At 44.9% G+C, this 22,302-nt stretch overlaps 2 protein-coding genes across 2 annotated transcripts in view; one reads left to right on the top strand and one right to left on the bottom strand.

Moving 5' to 3' along the window:
- The window catches only part of LOC101996334 (zinc finger protein 709-like), a 1,726-nt gene extending 876 nt beyond the window's left edge, over positions 1-850 (bottom strand). The window contains exons 1-2 of the mRNA XM_026785848.1: positions 675-850; positions 314-590 (exon numbers count right to left, since the gene is read on the bottom strand). Coding sequence (XP_026641649.1) covers positions 314-590; positions 675-850 — 453 coding nt within the window. The remainder of the gene's footprint in view (positions 1-313; positions 591-674) is intronic.
- Positions 851-14,136: 13,286 nt separating this feature from the next.
- Positions 14,137-17,274, top strand: LOC101996058 (MORC family CW-type zinc finger protein 2B-like). Its single transcript, XM_005360726.1, has one exon. It carries the CDS (start codon positions 14,137-14,139, stop codon positions 17,272-17,274), a length of 3,138 nt encoding a protein of 1,045 aa, XP_005360783.1.
- The last annotated feature ends 5,028 nt before the right edge of the window (positions 17,275-22,302 follow it).

Here is a 22,302-nt window from a genome sequence, read left to right as displayed (position 1 = left end):
GAACAGAATGCTGGGAGGAAGAGGAAGTGAGCTCAGACTCGACAGCTCTGCTCTCTGGAGCAGAGACACCATGCTCCCCTCTCCCGGGCAGAGGCACGCTATGAAGCTCCTACCCAGGATGGACGTAGGCTAGAATCTTTCCTGGTAAGCACACCTAGTGGTGCTACATAGATTATTAGAAATGGGTTAAGAGGCTGAAACTATGGGCCAGGCAGTGTTTAAAAAAATACAGTTTGTGTGTTGTTATTTCAGGGCATAAGCTAGCCAGGCGGCAGGGGTGCTGGGGACGCAGCCCCGCCACTCATATTACAACATGTTCATGCCTCTGAACCTCGCTCAAACATGAAAAGAGTTTCCCACAATGCTTACACACATAGGATTTCTCCCCACTGTGAATTCGTTCATGTCTTTGTAAGAACCTGCAAAACGTGAAGGCTTTCCCACACTGTTTACATCCATAGGGCTTCTCTCCAGTGTGGGTCCTTTCATGATGATAAAGGGAATTCTGTGTTCTGAAGGCTTTCCCATACTGCTTACATACATAGGGTTTCTCTCCGATGTGAGTCCTTTCATGGTGATGAAGGGAATTGTGTGTAGTGAAGGCTTTCCCTCATTGTTTACACACATAGGGCTTTCCGTCACTGTGAATCCTCTCATGGCATCTCAAAGAATTGGGATGAGTGAAGGCTTTCCCACAATGCCTACAACCATAAGGCGTCTCTCCACTGTGGGTCTTTTCATGATATCGAAGGGCACTGTGGACATAAAAAGCTTTACCACACTGCAGACATTCATAGGGCTTCTGTCCACTGTGAATCCACTCATGTCTTTGCAAATATTTGTACAACATGAAAGATTTTCCGCATTGCTTACACTCCTAAGGCTTTTCTCCGGTGTGAATCTTCTCATGGCATCGGAGGAATGTGTGTGTGGTAAAGGCTTTCCCACACTGCTTACACGCATATGGTTTCTGTCCAGTGTGAATCCTTTCGTGACATCTCAAGGAACCTGAACGAGTAGACGTTTTCTCACAGTACTTACAAGCATAGGGTCTCTCTTCATGATGCATTTTTTCATGGCACTCAAGGGAAGCAGCATTAGGGAATTCTTTCCCACAATGCTTACATACATACCGCTTCTCCCCAATACAAGAACTTAAATGCGTAAACAGTGAAGCGGAATAGGGAAAGTCTTTAGTATATTTCTTACACTTGCCTGAACCATCACCCTTGTGTGCTATCATTTGTCTTTCAACACCTGCATTGTTCCTGAATTCTTTCCTATGCTGTTTGCACACATCTGGTTTCTTCAAAGCAGGGACTGTTTCATGTATCTGGAAGGGATTATCACTAAAAGTTTCCCTATGTTGCTTACTTTCATAAAGTTTCTCTTCAGTTTGAGTTCTTGCATACCTCAGATGGCACTGGGAAAAGCTGGAGCTGTTTCTGCATTCCTTACATTCATTCAGTTGCTTGGCATATTCCTGATAGTCATATGATCTGTGACCATTCTGAACTGTGACAGGCACATGGATATATCTAGGAACTGTGGGCCCAGTCTGGCCTGGACTGGTTTTGAGTGTGTGTGTAGCAAGGCAAACTGTGTCTTCTGAGTGAAGTTTTTAGAACGAATCCCCTACTTCTCATCTTCCACCCATGCATAATTGGGTGAACACAGGATTAAAATAAGACTCACCATGAGAAGAGACACTTATAGCGTCAAAGGCCCACCTCATTTGGCCTGTCAACCAAAACCAAAATCTATCCTCACTATACCAATTCCCAACCAAACTCTTCCTTTACTTAAACTGTATACAAGGAAGCCCCAGGCTTTTAAGGACTTTTCCAGTCAGGTGGCCTGCTGTCCCTCTAGACAATGTCACAAATGGTCCCATGGTTTTGCTTAGAAGAAAGTTGCCTTTACTCCTTTTGCACTCTGTGTGTCAGCCCTTATTTCAAATCTCTGAGTGTGAGACCTACAACCTAGAAACGCCTGATCTAGACCAAAACAACCAAGGCTACACAGAGCAGTGGTTCTCAGCCTTCCTCATGTTGCAACCCTTTCATTACAGTTCCTCATGCTGTGTAACCCCCCCAACTATAAAATTACTTTTTTTTTTTTTGGTTTTTCGAGACAGGGTTTCTCTGTGGCTTTGGAGCCTGTCCTGGAACTAGCTCTGTAGACCAGGCTGGTCTCGAACTCACAGAGATCCACCTGCCTCTGCCTCCCGAGTGCTGGGATTAAAGGCGTGCGCCACCATCGCCCGGCTTAAAATTACTTTTATTACTACTTTATAACTGTAATTTTGCTACTGTTATGAAGTATAATGTAAATATCTATGTGCTAATCAACCCCCAGAGGAGGTTGCAACTCACAAGCTGAGAACTACTACCATAAAGAAACACTGCCTCAATTAATTAATTCATTACAAATTATTAACAATAGGGGCCAGAGTGATGACTTAGTGGTGAAGAATACTGGTTGTTCTTCCAGAGACCCCAGGATCAATTCCCAGAGTCTATATAGCAGCTCACAACCATTTCTAACTCCCATTGTAGGAACAGCAATGCCATGTTCTAGCTTCCATGGGCATCAGTCACATAGACATATATTATATATCCAGAATATTCATACACATTAAAAGAATAATAATACATTTAATAATTTTTAAAATGTTAATAATAAAGACGTGTCTATGCTACCTTCAAAACCAGGCATCAAAAAGGAGAAAATTACTTAGAATCTAAGTGTCTTAAGTTAGAATAAATGTTTTAAAAAAATTTTAATACACAATTACATCTACCTCATTGTCATCCAAAGATGTATTTATTTTCTTGACCATCATTGAAAAATAATTTTCCTTATTTCTTTCTTTTAACATTTTAATCATGTATAGGTATGTATGTACGTACATACATATGTATGTATGTGTATGTATTATATACAGTTTACTTTTATTTCATGTGCATTGGTATTTTGTCTGCATGTGTGTCTGGGTAAAGGTGCCAGATCCCCTGGAACTGGAGTTACAGACAGTTGTGAGCTGCCGTGTGGGTGCTGCGAATTGAACCCTTTGGAAGAGTAGCTAATGAATGCTCTTAACCACTGAGCAATCTCTCTAGCCTCCAATTTTCCTAATTTCTAAGGTTTTAATTTCTAGTAAAATTCTGAAGACTGGTCCTAAAACTCCGTTCCCTGCCTCCCCAAAAGCAGAAAAGGTGAAGAAATACAAGATACTCTGGCAAGTAAAAAGTGAGTAAATTTAAAAAGAAAATAATAATAACATATGCGAGCTGGCAAAGTGGTTCAGTGGGTCTGGGTGCTTGCCTAAGATCAATCCTTGGAGCCCTGAGGCCCACATCGTACAACAGCAAACCAGCTCCAGCTAGCTGTCCTCTGACTTCCACATGCACACTGTGGCATGGGTGTATGCACCACACACACACACACACACACACACACACACACATGCGCACACATTTAAATACATAGAAATAATATGACCATACCAAGCTCCCTCTCAATTTGTACCTTTATTCCCATAGATTAGTAAGTCTCTCAGATCTCATAGAGAAATCTCTTTGTTCAGAGACTATCAGTGAGTTCAGAAGCTCACAGGTGGTCAGGATGCCAAGAGTGAGTGTCTGCGGAGCTCTCAGCCACAAACGGGATGCCTACAGCGTATCACTACAACCTGCTTCTGCAGTATGGCTCAGCGATGATCACGACGGAGAGGCTAAAAGATCCGACCAGAATAAAACAGTATCTTCTGAGTATAATGCTGCACCCATGACCTCACAGAAGCTGTGGCTGACTGCACGAGACCTGTCCACGACCAAGGCATCAACATTCCAACACGGAGAGGGGAAGGGCTCACAGGCAGAGCAGTTACTCCTAAATGAGGAGCTGATTGACAGCTGATGACTTCTGGAGTAGAAAGACTTGATTAGGAGGATTTGTTGTTGTTGTTGTTGTTGTTTTTGCTATGTGTATTGGTGTTTTGCCATGGGTGTCCGTTCCCCAGGAACTAGAGTTATAAACAGTTGTGAACTGTAGTGTGGGTACTGGGAATTGAACCCGCGTCCTCTGGAAGAGCAGTCAGTGCTCTTAACCCCTGAGTCATCTCTCCAGCTCAGGGTTGGTTTTCTTTAAGAATGTACCTCCTAGTAGATCAGCTGCTCTCCGTTGATTGGTCCCACATCTATTACAAAGGCAGCATAAATTGGAATCAACAATTAACTAAAACAAAGAGGACAGATTCAAAGGTGGAAAGTTGGGAGGCATGAGAACAGATCTGGGAGGAGTTATGGGGGCGTGAAGAGTGATGATCCATATACACTATATGCATATAAGACTTTCTCAAAAAAATCCATAAAATGTTATATTTAAAATGCAAAAAGGGCGAGGTGCATAATAACAACAATAAAAATAATTAATGTAATGTAAACTTAGCTATTTAAATGTTCCCCTAAAATCTAAATGTCACTGCCTCTTTGGATGTTATGTTTGAAGTTGTTATGAAAACTGGAGAAGCTAACCAGGCGGTGATGGAGCACGCCTTTAATCCCAGCACTCGGGAGGCAGAGGCAGGTGAATCTGTGTGAGTTTGAGGCCAGCTTGGTCCACAGAGCAAGTTCCACGACAGCCAGAGCTATACAGAGAAGCCCCATTTTGGAAAACAAAACATAAAAGACAGACAGAAAGACAGGAAGGAGAGGAGAGAAGGAAAAGAAGAGAAAAATTGAAGATGCCAAGCATGGTGTTGCACACATATAATTCCAGCTTTATGTCGGTGAAGGCAGAAGTTGTTACCAGTTCAAAGCCAACCTGAGCTACAGAGTGAATTCCATGCCAAGACGGCCAGAGAGCAAGATTTTCTCTCAAATAAATAAACAAGTAAATAAATCCAATGAAGAAAGGAAGGTGGGTGAGAACAAAGGAAAGCATTCAATGGGCCCTTAATGAGGGAAAAAACACTTAATGAGGAAACCAATTAAGCCTGGGTCAGTTTGGGATTAGAAGCAAGGTATGTCTGACTCCAGTTTTGGTGTTCTGTTTATTTGCTAAGAATAGAATGTCATGAATCTCAGACTAATGTTGACCTTCTGATTGTCCCACCTCCACCTCCCCAACCCTGAGATCACAGTCATGAGCCATAGTCTTCAGTCCCAGAAAGAAAGAAAAAAAAAAAAAAACAGATTGAAACAGCTGGGAAAATCCTTACGAAGAACACAGGGCTGTGGGCAGGAGTCCCTGCCTTACATGTCAAACAACTTCAAGACGATCCTATCTGCTCTGGGCATTCAAGGCAGAGTGTGCCGGAGCCTGGCTCCTTCCCTGCAGATCTCACTTAGAAGTCGGTAGTCTCTCTCCATCCTCCGGGCCTCCAAGAGAAGAACGGGACAAGGACCCCTTGTAGAGCCCAGCCCCGCTCAGGGTCAGCCCCAAGGGCTCTCCAGACTCAGGGAGGCGGGGCGTAAGGATGCTAGTGTCCTGACTATACTGTCCTTCCAGCCTCTGGCACTCGGCCCAACACCTACCATTTCCAGCTCCTGGGTTGTTCCGGGTCCTCCTCAAAGTAACAAGGACCCAGGCGGGCGGTGGTGGCTCACGCCTTTAATCCCAGCACTCAGGAGGCAGAGGCAGGCGGATCTCTGTGAGTTCGAGGCCAGCCTGTTCTAAAAGAGCTAGTTCCAGGACAGGAACCAAAAGCTACAGAGAAACCCTGTCTCGAAAAAAAAAAAAAAAAGTAACAAGGACCAGAGCAGGTTTCACAGCGTGGCAGAGGATTTGTGCCTGGAGTCTCTGTGCTACATACTGGGTCAGGATTTATGGTGAAGTAAAAAAGGCCCGCACCTCCACTTCAGGCGGGGCTCCTCCTTCTACAGACGCAGGACTGGATGATCTGCACAGCTCCAGCGCCTCTCATTCGCTAGAGGGGTGCAGGAGCCGCCCCTCTGAACCGTGAAAGACAACAGAAAGCCTCTCAGCTAGCTAGAGCCTGCGCACAAACCAGAGATCAGAGCATAGCATCTTAGCGAGCTATTCGACCGACTTTTTCACCTGGTGCATACCTGTCTGAGACTGGGAATTGGCATAATTTTAACAGAACTGGCTCCTGACTCTCCCTAGTGGACTCTGATTTCCCTATCTTTACCGGGAGGTCTGAAGTCTGCTCAGGGAATTCCTTATTCCACGACTCTTTAAGACAACCCCTGATGTTGTGTAGCAACTTGATTTGAATCAAAATATTCTCCTCTGGAGCGAGGATCATTAGACACAGGAAGTAAAGGAAACGGACATGGTCCAGGAAAGAAATTAATCTTAGAAGTTCTAATGCTGCGACATTTTAATACAGTTTCTCATGTTATGGTGACCCGAACCATAAAATTATTTTTTATTCCTGCTTCATCACTGTAATTATGCTACTGTTGTGAGTTCTAATCATAACAGCTGATATTTCCTATGTTCTTAAACGACCCCTGAAAAAGATCATTTGATGTCCAAAGGGCTCGCGACCTTTGAGAACCACTGTTCTAGCGTCTAGCAGCTTCTGAAATTCTGAGATTCAAGGCGTCTTTCCCCAAAATTATATAAACAGTAACACTACCTAGGAGGGAAGATTCTCCAACAGGCCGAGCTGAAGGCACCAGGAGGGGGGCTCTTCTGAGTCCTTACTGGTTTCTGGAGCAGCTGCTCGGAAACTAGCATACAGGCTGAGCCCTCCAAGACCAGCAACCAGAGCAGTAGTTCCTGGGCATCACGTTGGGAATTGCCTTGGAACCGAGAGTTCTGTTAAAAGCTGAGTTGTTGAATTCGGGGGAAAGTCGGGACATGTGTTCCCAACTCGGCCAGCACATCAGAGATGCTGAGAAACAGCACCAAGGCATTCGAGAAAACAGGTGTTGCCTTGGTTATTCAAGAGCCAAACAGCACTGGGTAGCCTGCAGAGAGCTGGAGATGAAGTCTGGGAGGATACTCCAGTTCTGGGGTTCCCAGGGGCAGCGGGAGCTGTCCCTTACACAGTGCACCCTGCTTCACGATGCTAAGCTCCGTGGCTGTAGTGGAGCACAGCCCTGGGAATCTGAGGTAAATTGATGGCTCTTTGGCCCTCGTTGCCTTCGTGGGAAGGCATGGGTATACTATTAATGTTTTTGAAAGGTCTACTGGTGATGGTGACATGCTTCAGCAGGTAAAGGTGCTTGCCATGAAAATTCGTTAACCGGAGTTTCACCCCCAGAATCCATGGAGCCATAGAGAGAGAGAACCGTCTTCACAACGGTTGTTCTTTGATCTCCATGTGCACGCTGAGGCACACATCCTATCACATACCAAATGATGTTGATGATGATGACAACGACGTTTTCATTTTATTATCTATATGTGCCTGAGTATAGGAATGTGCTTGTAAATTCTGGTGCCTTTAGAAACAGGAAGAAAGCATCCAATCAGGATATGGAGTTACAGAAATTTAGGAGACATCCAAGAAGAGGGCTGGACAGGGAAGGCAGGTCCTCTGCAAGATGACTATGTATCTTACTTGCAGGGCCCTTTCTCCAGATCCTAATTAAAATTTCTTAACCAAAGAAGGGCTGGAACATGGTGACTTACACCTAAAATCCCAGCACTTGGGGAGGTGGGAGTTGGAAGCTAGCCTTAACTATGTAGCAAGTTCAAAACAAACCTAGGCTACTTGAGAATCGGCTACATGCCCCACCCCTACATACACAAAACAAACACATACGTAAAATCATTTAAAAAATTGAGTTTTCACACTTAGGGACAGGATTTGGAACCTCATAAACAGACTGAGGACTCGAGAGATGGATAAGAGTGCTTGCAGCTCTTGCAAGGGACATGAGTTTGGTTCCCAGCATGCATTTCAGGTACCTCATAACCACCTGTAACTCCAGTTCCAGGAGATCTGAAAGCAGATACCCTCCTTTTTCTTTTAAAAACACCTGCATACATGCACAACTGCATATCCACCCACACACACACATGGATTTTAAAAATACATCATAAAGAGAGAGACTTATGTTCATTTTGCTGTCTTGCTCTTTAAGCCCTGCATTTTGTGAGGCTCAATTTTTGCCTCCTCTAGAAACAGTGCTGTCATGGAGTCAGAGATAGGTGGCCCACCAAATGCTGAACCAAGAACCTTGACCTTGGAGTTTCTGTTCTCAGAACTGTAACAAGAGGAAGTTAACTGCTGCATAAATTAGCAAGTTATCATCATAGAAACAAAAATAAGCACAGAAGAGCGGATATATAATTCTGAGAAAATGGGAGGAAGGAGTTGTTGGAAGTTTGAGAGATATTTTTGATTGATAAGCCAAGGAACTAGAAAACATGGATTGGCATAGCCACAATGTACACAGTACTCAACGCATATGGTGCTGTGCTGGTTTGAAAGAAAATGAACCCCATAGGCTCATAGGGATTGACACTATTAGGAGGTGAGGCATGGAAGTAGGTGTGGCTTTGTTAGAGGAAGTGAGTCACTGGGGGTGGGGGTGGGCTCAAGCCATGTCTAGTATGATAGTCACTTCCTGCTTCCTGTGGATCAAGATGTAGAACTCTCAGCTCTTTCTCCAGTATCATGTCTGCTGGCATGCTACCATGCTTACTACCATGACAACAAAACCTCTGAACTGTAAGCCAAGCCCCAACTAAATCTTCTCCTTTGCAAGAGATGTGGTCACCGTGTCTTCTCACAGAAAAAAAAAAAAGAGGAAAAAACCAAACAACTAAAGTACTTAGGACAGGTGCTTCAAAATCTAACAACCACCTCACTACTGTAAACAAACAAACAGCAACAAAGTCACAACAAAGTCACACTAGGTCACAAAACAGTAAAGGAGGATAAAAATTCACAAAAATGAGTGACATACTTACAAATAGAAGTCACCTATTATTATCTAGCATGCAAAATTAATAGGCATTAAGCCACAATAGAAAGAAATGACAATTTTCCCATTGGAGAGAACGATAGAACATGCAAAATATATAAGTGACAACCAGAACCTGCTCCTGAGGCCAGTAACCAAATTTCAACCATCAGCAAAGTTTCATTTTAATCAAAGAATAATTTTGAAAACACACACTAAGTGCTTATTTGTATCACTTTCCATGCACCCGTGAATCTAACTCACTTAAATGAAATGAAAAATGGTGGTGGCGGCAAAGCCCTGTAATGCCAGGAGACAGGCAGAGGCGTCATGTGACAGAGGTGTTATTTCCAGGGGAGATGCAGCACACATGCCGACTTACCTCAGACCAGGAGCACAGAAATTTCGGATACCACTTAAGTACTACTTAGTGACTCAGTGAGTGTAACTGAGGATCTTTACAGAAGTACAAGTGAGGGCTTACTGACCAGCACAGAAGTGACTCAAAAAGCAGCTGTATAACCAAAGCCCACCCAGCATGGGTGAGAGCTCATGGAAACTGGGAATACGGAGCACACCGCACAGCCTGTAGACAACGTAACAGCTTGAACAATAGCCATTCTTCGGGGGAGGGGAGGAGAAAGAGTTTATTTGGTTTACACTGCCAAGTCACAGTCCATCCCTGAAGGAAGTCAAGACAGGAACCAAGTAGGGCAGGACCCTCATGCAGGAGCTGATGCAGATGCCATTGAGGGGGGTTGTTTAATGGCTTGCTCCTCAGGGCTTGCTCAGCCTGCTTTTTTAAATATTTTTTTCTGTTGTTTTTATTGAGCTATATATTTTTGTCCATTCCCCTCCCTTCTTTTACCCTCTCTTTCTGCCATCTCCCATGATCCCTGTGCTGCCAATTTACTCAGGAGATCTTGTCTTTTTCTACTTCCCATGTAGATCCATGTATGTCTCTTTTAGGATCCTCGTTGTTGTCTAGGTTGTCTGGGATTGTAAATTGTAGGCTAGTTTTTCTATGCTTTATGTCTAAAAAGCCACTTATGGGTGAGTACATATTATATTTGTCTTTCTGGGTCTGGGTTACTTCACTCAATAAGATATTTCTAAATCCATCCATTTGCCCACAAATTTCAAGGTGTCATTCATTTTTTTCCATTATGTAGTACTCCATTTGATGTGAAAACTCCCTTTGTATGCTGTAATTAGCATTAATGAATAAAAAAAGTGCCTTGGCCTGTTGGTAGGACAGAATATAGGTAGGCGGGGAAGATGGAACTGAGGAGACACCATACATCCACTGCCTGGGACAAACACTGGTTAGAATCTTTGCCGGTAAGCCACTGTCATGTGGCAATACACAGATTAATAAAAATGGGTTAAATTAATGTAAGAGTTAGCCAGTAAGAAGCTAGAGCTAATGGACCGAGCAGTGCTTTAATAAATATGTTTTCTGTGTGATTATTTCAGTTCTGGGCAGCCGAGAAAAACAAATGCACCTTCCTCCTACATCCACTGAATAAATGTACCACATCCTCTGTATCCATTCTTCAGTCAAGGGGCATTTAGGTTATTTACAGGTTCTGCCATAACAAACAATGCTGTTATGTTGAGCACATGTCTTTGTGGTATGATTGAGTATTCTTTGGGTATATACCCAAAAGTGGTATTGCTAGGTCTTGAGGTAGGTTGTTTCCTAATTTTCTGAGAAATTGCCATACTGATATCTAAAGAGGCTGTACCAGCTTGCATTCCCACCAGCAATGCAGAAGTGTTCCCTTTTCCCCACATTCTCTCTAGCATAAGTTGTCATCACTGTTTTAGATCTGAGCCATTCTTACAGGTGTAAGATGGAATCTCAGAGTTGTTTTGATTTGCATTTCTCTGACAACTAAGGATGTTAAACACACACACACACACACACACACATATATCAGAAAAAAAGAAAGAATATTCAATAAATGGTGCTGGAATAACTGGATATCAACACGTAGAATAATGAAAATAGATCTCTATCGCCATGCACAAAACTCAAGTTCAAATGGATTAAAGACCTCAACATAAAACCAACCACTCTGAACCTCATAGAAGAGAAAGTGAGAAGTATACTTGAACACATTGGAAAAGGAGATCACTTCCTAAATGTAGCCCCAGTAGCACAGACATTGAGAGAAACAATTACTAAATGGGACCTCCTGAAGCTGAGAAGCTTCTGTAAAGCAAAGGACATGTCAACAAGACAAAATGGCAGCCTACAGAAATGGAAAACATCTTCACCAACCCCATATCAGACAGAGGGTTGATCTCCAAAATATACAAAGAACTCAAGAAATTGGTCATCAAAAGACCAAATAATCCAATAAAGAAATAGGGTACAGACCCAAACAGAGAACTCTCAATAGAGGAATCTGAAATGGCTGAAAGACACTTAAGGAAATGTTCAACATCCTTAGTCATCACAGAAATTCAAATCAAAACAACTCTGAGATTCCATCTTACACCTGTAAGAATGGCCAAGATCAAAAACACTGATGACAACTTATGCTGGAGAGGATGTGGGATAAAAGAAACACTTCTGCATTGCTGGTGGGAGTGCAAGCTGGTACAGCGTTATTGGATGTCACAGTGGTGATTTCTCAGAAAATTAGGAAACAACCTTCCTCAGGACCCAGTAATACCACTTTTGGGTATAAATCCAAAGGATGCTCAATCATACCACAAGGAGCTGTGTTCAACTATGCTTATAGTAGCATTGTTTGTCATAGCCAGAATCTGGAAACAACCTAAATGCCCCTTGACTGAAGAGTGGATACAGAAGATGTGGTACACAATGGAGTACTACACAGCGGGAAAAATGACAACTTTAAATATGCATGCAAATGGGTGGATCTAGAAAACATCATATTGAGTGAGGTAACCCAAACCCAGAAAGACAAATATGTACTCACCCATAAATGGCTTTTAGATATAAAGCAAATAAAATCCAGCCTACAATTCACAATCCCAGAGAACCTAGACAAAAAGAGGACCCTAAGAGAAACATACATGGATCTAATCTTAAGTAGAAAAAGACAAGATCTTCTGAGTAAATTAGGAGCATCTGTACCATGGGACGGGGTTGAAGGGGAGGGGAGAAGCAGTAAGGGGAACAGAGAAAAATAGCTTCATAAAAACAATTTTAAAAAAAAAGAGCAATGAGTGCTCTTAACTACTGAACCATCTCTTCACTCCCTTTTTATGAAATTAAAAAAAGTGCTTTAATCATTCTCCTTCTGTTTCGTCACTGCTCTCCTGCTGCTACCTCTAGTTTCTCTTTATAATTCCCCAAGTTTAATGTTCTATGTATCCTTTGGTCCTCCCCATCCTTCCTCAAACAAAAACTCTATGTTGTGTGCCATATGCAGTTCTTAGAATGTAATGGTCAATGGTGGTTTTTTTTGTTGTTGTTTTGTTTTGTTTTGTTTTTGACAGGATCTCATTGTGTAACTCTAGATTATTTGGCTCTCACTATGCAGCTGTGCAGATCAGGCTGGCCTTGAACTCACAGAGATCCTCCTTCCTCTGCCTCCCCGAGTGCTGGGATTAAAGGTGTCTGCTGTCACTCCTGGCGACTTTGTACCACTGTTTCTAGTTTAGATTTCTGAAGGCCAAACCCCACAAATGCCACAATACGCAGGCAGCAAACCAGCAAAAGATAATTTCTGGGGCACCCACCATAGCAAGGGTCACATATTAATTAAAAATCTGCTAACTGGTTGCAAAAACATGGAGACAGACACTGGTCTCATCCTCAAACAACAAAGTATAGGTTTCTTGGGTCACCGTTACTAATGGTGTCTGTGCTAGTCTATCCAGCTTCTCGGCATCTTGCTCAAAGAATTTAAGAAGGGCCAGACTTTGAGGCTAGATAGATGACTCAGCAGTTAAGTGAATTTACTGCTTTTCCTGGAAAACTGACGTCGATTCCCAGCACCCAGGCCTGGGGGCTTACAGACTGCTTCCAACTCTATCCCCAGAGGACCCGCGAGCTTCTGCAGGCATCCACACACAAGTGGCATACAGTCACACAGACAACATAAAAACAAAAACGTTTAGTAAAAGAAGGCCCAGGGCAGTGCGCTCTAAACGACACAAAGCAGAAACCAAGAAGGCGTTAGCGTTGGCAGAGAAGCAGCAAACTCTGAAGCAGCAAACTCTGAATCCTTGCTGTGACTTTTGTTACTTTTTTGTTAACATCTTTTGGTCCAGCACCCAGTCCGTTTTTGCACTTTAGCACTGTGGTGATATAGTCCAACCTACAGGTGGCGCTCCTCCTAGGCAGAGGCAGAGGTAGCGGGTGGTTCCAAGCCCGCAGAGGACGGTTGAGTTTCAGTTCTAAGGGTGAGGCAGACAAAGGCTTCTGGGAGCTGCTAGCAGCTCGCGCGAACTGGTTGGTTGTGGCCGATAACTGCCTTACACCCTGGGGCTGGGCCTTGGAGAAGGAGACTCCTCCTGGAGAGGAGAGAGAAAGTGGCCACAAGACCCAGGCCTGGCAGGGATGTGGTTTAGCGCCAGTGCCCGCCACTGGAGATTTGGGTGGTTCTGTGGACCACTGTGAGGTCATCTCACACATCAGTGGTGATTGTGGCATAACATCAAGCTGAGTTCAGTCTGGGTTCGAATTTGAAAGATAAGTAAGGAGCCCCAAATACCTTTATCAGTTGCCCAAGGGGTCACCGGAAGTACAACTATCTGCTCTGCCCAGGGTTCCTCCAGGACAGCATCTTTTTAAGGATACTTCGGTCTCTGGTGGTGAGGATGTAGATAAAAGCTAAATTTCATGTAGATTTCTGCATTGGTAAGTCTTCTCATCAAAAAACTGAGAACAGGGCATGGCTCAAATAATGTCAAGATAAAACATCAGTCAACTCTATGGCTATTTTGTATGGACCATCCACTTTGGACCCAGGCTGTCTGAAATGAACTAAGGAAACAACACTCAAAATTCTTTAGAAATGCAGGTTTAGCTCCCCCCCAACACACATGCACATACACAAACAAAAAAAATTACATCATAGTCATTGAAAAGATAGATAGAAAGAAAGAAGGGTTCCATCTCAGATTCAAATATCTCTGTATTTTAGTTACTAGATTGCTTGTTTAATTTGTCACTAAGAAGCAAGAACTACCCTTCACTGTGTAGAACCCAAGAAAATCTGCTTCAATACATATATCTCTCAGTGGAGACTTTGTCAGATTCATGGCATTCACCAGTTATAGCAGTCTTAACCGAGCTCAACTAACCTTTGAATACCTACACACCAATTCAACCACTCATGAATTTTTGTTCGGAGCCCTTGCTGAGCTGGTTGATAACGCGAGAGATGCCGACGCCACCCGAATAGATATCTATGCTGAAAGACGAGAGGACCTGCGAGGTGGATTCATGCTGTGTTTTCTGGATAACGGAGTGGGAATGGATCCAAATGATGCCATCAGTGTGATCCAATTTGGGAAATCAGGGAAACGAACACCAGAGTCCACACAGATTGGGCGGTATGGGAATGGGCTAAAATCGGGCTCAATGCGCATTGGGAAGGATTTTATCCTCTTCACCAAGAAGGAAGACACCATGAGCTGCCTCTTCCTGTCTCGAACCTTTCATGAGGAAGAAGGCATTGATGAAGTGATAGTTCCATTGCCCACGTGGAATACGCAGACTCGAGAGCCTGTCACAGACAATCTGGAGAAGTTTGCCATCGAGACAGAACTCATCTACAAGTATTCTCCTTTCCACACCGAGGGAGAAGTGATGACGCAGTTCATGAAGATATCTGGGGATAGTGGGACCCTGGTGATCATTTTTAATCTCAAGCTCATGGACAACGGAGAGCCAGAACTAGACATAACCTCAAATCCAAAAGACATCCTGATGGCAGGTTTGTTCCAAGAAGGCGTGAAGCCAGAGCGACACTCCTTCTGTGCCTATGCTGCTGTTCTTTACATTGATCCTCGGATGAGGATTTTCATTCATGGGCACAAGGTGCGAACCAAAAAGCTCTCCTGCTGCCTGTACAAGCCCAGGAAGTACACATTCACGTCAAGCCGTTTCAAGACCCGGGCAGAGCAAGAGGTGAAGAAAGCAGACCAGGTAGCACGACTTGCCGAAGAGAAGGCTCGGGAAGCAGAGAGCAAAGCTCGTGCGTTAGAAGTACACATAGGTAAGGACATCTCACGGGACTCCAGGGTGATGTTGCGGCAGGTCCAGAATACAGCCATCACCCTTCGAAGAGAAGCTGATGTCAAGAAAAGGATCAAGGATGCCAAGCAGCGAGCACTCAAAGAACCTAAGGAACTGAATTTTGTTTTTGGGGTCAACATTGAACACCGTGACCATGATGGCATGTTTATCTACAACTGTAGCCGCCTGATCAAGATGTATGAGAAAGTGGGCCCGCAGCTGGAAAAGGGCATGACATGTGGTGGGGTTGTTGGGGTCATCGATGTGCCCTACTTGGTCCTGGAGCCTACACATAACAAGCAAGACTTTGCTGATGCCAAGGAGTACCGCCACCTGCTGCGGGCCATGGGGGAGCACCTGGCACAATACTGGAAGGACATCGCCATTGCCCAGGGTGGAATCACTAAGTTCTGGGATGAGTTTGGCTACCTCTCTGCCAACTGGTCCCGGCCCCCATCGGATCAGCTGCATTTCAAGCGCAGGAGGTCAATGCAGGTCCCTACCACCATACAGTGTGATCTGTGCCTGAAGTGGAGGACCCTTCCCTTCCAGTTAAGTGCTGTAGAAGAAGATTATCCAGACAACTGGGTTTGTGCCATGAACCCCGATCCTGAGCAGGACCAGTGTGAGGCTTTTGAACCGAAGCCAAAGATTCCTATCGGAATATTAAAAAAGGCTCGAAAGACCCAAGAAGAAAGGCAGAAACAGCTGACAGAGAATATTTGTCAACAGCAGAGGAAGCTTGAGGCCCTTAAGAAAACCAAGCCCATCTGTTGCCAAGGTGACCTGAAAAAATTACCCTTGGAAGTGACCTCCAGACCTCTCACCAAATGTGCCGCTCAGAGCCTTCAACCACCTTTGTGCGGAGTGAACAAGAATGCCCAGAGAATAACCCAGTCCATATATGCTCCAATACCATCCAGACAGCTCCAAAGGGCTTCTGTCTTCTGCACCAGCCCCGATTCTTCTGCTTCGACTGCCCAAAGGGAGACCATCCTGACCTACCCACCTGAGACACCCCCAAAATCAGTGGTGCCCCTGGGAAAAATTGTACCCCAGCCCACTCCTCTGGTCCAGTCCTACCTGTCAATGTCTGTAGTCCCTAATTCCAACCACCTTTGCAAGGCAGAAACCCATGAAGCCATGAAGACTCCAGTGCTGGAGAACCCAGATCCACCCGTGAATCCCTCACCAGAATGGTGGGGTTGTAAACGGAGTCTTGAGACCTCTGATGAGGAAGAGGCTGAGGAGAGAAGGATGGAGTCACGCAAACGGAGCAGGTTGACTGTGAAGGAGGAAAAGATGCCTGCAAACCAACTCTCGGACAGTTCTGAGGAGGAGGGTCCACCTGACCTCAAGACGGCTCAGCAGGATAAAGGTCTGTACGTGGAGGTGCGGGTGAAAGGGGAGTGCTACAAGGGCCACGTCACAGCCGTGGAGGTGGGAGACAATGTGGTCTGGTGGAAGGTCAAGTTTGAGGATGCTCCCGAGGGTATTGCACCAGGAAACTGCTGGGTAGAAAAAGGCAGTGAAAATGTGTGGCTGACGAAGCTGTCTCCGGAGTATCAGAGCACTGATTGGCAGCAAGAGGGTGTGAAGGAGAAAGGAGACACGGTGGACCAACAGGCTGTGGCGTTAGAGGGGACCTCCACCTCTGACTGCGTCTGCACTGAACCCGACACCACTGCTCTAAAGGCCAACCACGAGACCAATGACCTCCTGGTCCAGATTCTCTGGAACTGCCTACATTATTTCATGCCTCTGATGAGCTTTTCCATATCCAAGAAGGAGCTGGGTGCTATGAATTCAGAAGAATTGCTGTCTCTTCCTCTGAAAGAGTGCTTCAAGCAATACGAAGCCGCGCTCCAGAATCTCTGTAATTCCTACCAAAGCTCCGCCGACTCAAGAGCCAAGGCGTCCGAGGAGAGCCTGCGCATCTCCCAGGAGAAACTTCGGGAGACAGAAGAGAAACTCCAGAAACTTCGGAGCAATGTTCTGGCACTCCTGCAGAAAGCACAAGAGGACCTAAACATCAGCACAGATGACGAGCTGGATGCCTACATTGAGGATCTCATTACCAGTGATGATAGAGAGACCAGGGGACAGATCAGCACCCCCTACTCAACACAGGAGCTTCCAGGGAGGCAGGTCTCATGAGCTGGTTTGATTCTTGTGGGACAGTGCCTCTGGGAGGGAAAGAGAGTCTGTCTGATTCTTTGAATCTTCCTCCACTGAATTTATAAGTATTTCTTTTTTAGAGATTTATTTTGTGTTTCATTTGTGTGTGTGTGTGTGTGTGTGTGTGTGTGTGTGTGTGTGTAGCCTGCATGCCTATCTTGAAAGCAGTGACCTCATAGGCCTTATAAACCACCCGATGCTGATGCAGGAAGCTGAACGTAGGTCCTCTGATGACCATGAGCACTGTAACAACCCAGCCATTTCTATTGGGCCCAGGTTTGTTTGTTTTTAAGAGACCATACTTCTGTTTTGTTTTGTTTTTTTTAAGATTATTTATTTTATGTGTGAGTGTTCTGTCCGCATGTATGCCTTTATTCCAGGAGAGGGCATCAGATCCCACTATAGAGGGTTGTGAGACCCCCCAAGTGGTTGCTGGAAAACTTAAAGCACTCTTCACCACCGAGTCAGCTTTCCAGCCCAGAAGCCACACTTCTTTTTTGTGACTTAAGCATGTCCAAACCTTTCCATGTCCTTGGCTGAGAAATCTGAACCATTCAGCTCACAAAGGGAAGCAAAAGCCATTCTGAAGTTGGCACAGATCCTAGAGGATCACCAGGGGGCATTTGAGGGATAGAAGTGGTGAAGGTAAAGCTCCCAGAGCTGTATGGCCCCAGGGGCTCAGATCTGCTGTGTGTGCTGGGCCTGAGCGGGGACGGGAGAACCTTAAGGGGGCTGTGGCCAAAGTAGGCTCAGCATCAGAGAGCAGAAAGACTCTTGCTGATGCCCTGGTCTTTTATCAGGACTGTGAGGGTCTGCAGGCTACCCAGGCAGTCGCCAGGGACAGCTTTCTGAACTGATGATTCTTGCTGTTCTAACATCCCATGCATCACCCAATTTCCTGCTGAAGGAGTGGTTTCACGAGGCTGCCATGGAGTCTAGTTCAGAAGAAGATGGCTCTGTCAGTCTGGATGACTGGGCTGGGTGGTCTTACAGGTACTGACCTCCCAAGGATCCCCCAGAAGAGGTACAAGTGTTACATAGCCCTGTAGAGAAGGAGGCTCCATTTACGGCTGACTCAGTGAAGCTGTTTCCCATGGAAAGCCGTTGCTGCTGCTTTTCTGTATCTTCCTGTTGGGTAACACAGTGCTGCCCTGGTGGAGTTAGGAGGCCAGGCCTAGGAAGCGCATCAGGCCTTTACTCCCAGACCAGACACAACCTCGCTAATCAGGGTCGATCTGCTTGATCTAATGATTCCAAATTCCCTCAACTCTTCTCACTGCTGTTCAGTGAGAATATAGAGGTGAGGGACCCTAACCCCAGAAGTATTATGTCTTGTCTTTACTTCGGCACACTTGGTTTAAAAGCGCTTATTGAGTTCTGGGCTTCTGCTGTGTTTGAGGGAAGGGGGAGGGGAGTAAATGGAGAGAGGGAGGAGACAATACACAGAGCCTTTTGAGGAGAGTACCATCCAGAATTGGTCTTTTCTGAAGCTTTCTCCAACAGAAAGGTTTTCCTAAGCTGGTGGTCATGGCTCCTCCCTAAACGCAGCCCTCTTTTGAGCCCAACTAGGCAGGGTGTGGTCCATTGTTCATAACCTATTATATTTTTAAGAATTCTTATATGGATCTCTCTTGTGTATGTGTGATGTGTGTGTGTGTGTGTGTCTGTGTGTGTGTGTGTGTCTGTGTGTCTGTGTGTGCCTGTAGAGGCCAGAAGAGTGCCTTGGATCCTTGCAGGCTGGAGTTACAAGATTTACAAGATGCTGCTAGTTGCCTGAAGTGGGTGCTAGAAACTGAACTTAGATCCTCTGGAAGAACAGTATGTATTTTTAACCACTAATCCATTTTTCCGGCCCCTCATAAGTGTTTTCTTTTCCTTTTTTTTTGGGGGGGGGGGTTGAGAGATGGTTTCTCTGTAGCTTTTGGAGCCTGTCCTGGAACTAGCTCTTGTACACCAGGCTGGCCTTGCCTCCTGAGTGTTGGGATTAAAGGGGTGCACCACCACCGCCAGGCTCATAAGTGTTTTCTTATCCCTGCTCCACATGCCCCTGTGGCCAGTGCCAACAAGAAAAAGCTCCTTCTACCCCTCCTCGGGGACTGCCTCATTCTTTTCCTCATTCCATGAAGCCAAAAAGGCTGCCACTCCAAGTGAGGGGAAAGAAAGGGAAAATAGACAAAGTGGGTAGATTCTGAAGAGCATTGACAAACACTGGTGAAGGCATGAAAGTAAAATGTGTTCAGATCTTTGTCCTGCTCTGGCACACATGGCGAGCGCTGAGACTTCTGACCAAAATGGGCATTGCCTTGGACCAGGGGAGTGATAATGTTGCAGATACAGGCTTGAGTCTGGGAGCACCAACAAAGAGATCCAGATCCTTGCGTCATTCACTCTGGTAGATTTATCCTTCTCAAGAACTCTGCTGCAGCTTGCCAGCTCAGAGCTTTGCCGGGTGAGCAGCAGGAACCAAGACTTCAGCTGCTTCTCAGTTCTCTGTGTAAAATTTCAGGTCACAGACCTCACTCTCCTAGAGTCGATACTAAATCTCGACGTAATTTACCTTGTTACCAGATCAGGAAAGGGACAAACTCACAAAGCAGATGTCAGTATAACTTCTTACCATTCCTTTGTTTAAATAAAAAGTGTTTTAAGACACAAAGCTTCAGATGTGAGGATCTAAGAATGTTTCAGGGTCTAAGAAGGTGTTTTAAGTTGTACAAATGTAAATGATAAAGGTCCGATGGACCGATAATCTTAACATTAATAAAATCTTGATAAGCCATTAATCTCGCCCTGGCAGAGTACCTACCACTATCATCATAGCCACAGGCTCAGGATTTCAAATTCCCCTTCCTTGGTTGTTTCCTAACTATAGACTTAAAAGGTGCTTTCATTGTGCTAAAAATTATGTCAACATGTTCTGGATAGAAGAAAGAGGGTTAATGTTTTCAAACAAAATTAGACATGTTTTCTCTGTAACTTTGAAGCCTGCCCTGGAATTAGCTCTTATAGACCAGGCTGGCCTCAAACTCAGAGTTTGATAGCCTCTGCCTACCAAGTGCTGGGACTAAAGGCGTGTGCCACCACCACCCAGCTTTATACTGCCGTTTTTAATGTGTCTAAAACTTATATCTTTTTGCAAACTCAAAGAATTCTTGTAAGTTCCAGGAAGTCGACTTGGATTCACCTCAAACAGGCCAGATTGACCCTCATTTACCAGACCCTAAGCAGCCTAAATCTCCCACCTAGAGGATCTGGTCTTGATACCCCCGCCTGGCCCACTTCTCAAATTACCGGGATCTAAAGAAAAAAATTTCTCTAAACTTAACCTTGCCCTCTGCTCTGCAAGCGTCTTGTTAGGTACAACAGGCGCCAGATGGTTCCACATATCCTAGACAACAGTGAAGCAGTCAGATACCCCAGAATGTGGCCAGCATCCCAAGCTCTCTCAGGTCCGCCAAGAAGCTGATGCCCCCAGATTAGCAGGAGGTAGTCTTGAGAACTTAATGTCCTCATTTCCTAAGCTGCCATGCCTAACTCCTTACTTTTTTTTTTTTAACAAAGAAGGGAGGTATATTAGGATCCAGGAGAATCTGCCCCTGCCCAGTGGGGACCTGACAGAGTGCAGTTACCCCTGTGTCAGGCATGGACGACTGTACCCTGTCCCTTTAAGAGGCAAAACTCTGACTAGTTCTCTCTTCCTCTTTCTTTCTCTGCATCTCTGTCTCTTTCCCTTCCCCCACTCCCTTTATCGCAATAAAACTCCCCACTTGAGCTCTGTCTGAATGGCCTGTCTGTCTCTCACCTAACATGGGCTCTCACCCACTGTGCTGTGTGTTGTCCCCAGACTTCTTGCCCCCCAAAGAGACCACCATTCTCACCTAATTTGCAAATCCGGACCTAACTGAGGACAGCAAATGATTACAAAAGGGTGCGGAATTCAATAAGTATGATGTCATTATGCAAGTGAAGTATGGACACCAGTATGTTCTCAATTGGCCCCGTTCCTATCTGCCCTTGCGGTATGTAGATGAAGCATTCTATGGACACATTTTTAATTGGTCAGTTCTTGTCTAGTCCAGTCCTTATTGGCTTCTGGCCCTTGTCACTATAAAGTGTTTTCCAAAACAGCCTAGCATAAACAGCGTGATTTAGGCAGAAAGCAATTAGGTCACTCTGACCGGTTTTGTTTCTTTCAGTGTGGACCCACCCACCATCAAGGTTCCTTTCGCGCAGAATCATTACAGTTACCCTTGCAAAGGACCTGGGTATCCAACACCTCTTCTAGCTTCTTCAAGGCATCAAGCTTGTACATGGAAAACAGACATAAAAACAGGCAAAGCACCCATACACTTAAATTTAAAAAAAAGAAATAGAAAATATATATAAGGAGCTGGAGAGATGGCTCAGCAGTTAAGAGCACTTGTTTCTCTGCCAGAGGACGTTAGTTTGATTTCCAACACCTACCTGGTGGTTCACAATGATCTGTAGTTCCAGTTCCAGGAGACGCAATGCCCTCTTCTGAGCTCCACGAGCACTCAGCATGCACATGGTTCACATACATAAAAGCAGGTAAAAGATCAATACTTAAAATACAAAGAATGAATCTCGCAAAAAATTAATAATAATAAATAAAAATATGAGTGTGTGTGTGTGTGTGTGTGTGTGTGCCATGTGGTCTTCGGAAAGTAACGTGATTATGTCAATCAATGACCCCAGAACGGTGAAGCCACAGACATGCTTGTTTCAGGAGAGCCATCCTTGTATAGCTTATTCTCAGGAGCACAATTCCCTTGACAGTACAATAAATAAAAATATACTGTGGTTAAGATCAAGAATCTAGCCAGGCAGTGGTGGCACGTGCCTTTAATCCCAGCACTCGGGAGGCAGAGACAGGTGGATCTCAGTGAGTTCAAGGTCAACCTGGTCTACAGACAAGTTCCAGGACAGCCAAGGCTACAGAGAAACCCTGGAGAGAGAGAGAGAGAGAGAGAGAGAGAGAGAGAGAGA

The sequence above is a fragment of the Microtus ochrogaster genome, linkage group LG3, assembly GCF_000317375.1.
Source record: "Microtus ochrogaster isolate Prairie Vole_2 linkage group LG3, MicOch1.0, whole genome shotgun sequence".
Classification (NCBI taxonomy): Eukaryota; Metazoa; Chordata; class Mammalia; order Rodentia; family Cricetidae; genus Microtus; species Microtus ochrogaster.
Note: the sequence above shows the minus strand (reverse complement) of the source record. Positions and strands in the feature narration are given on the sequence as shown.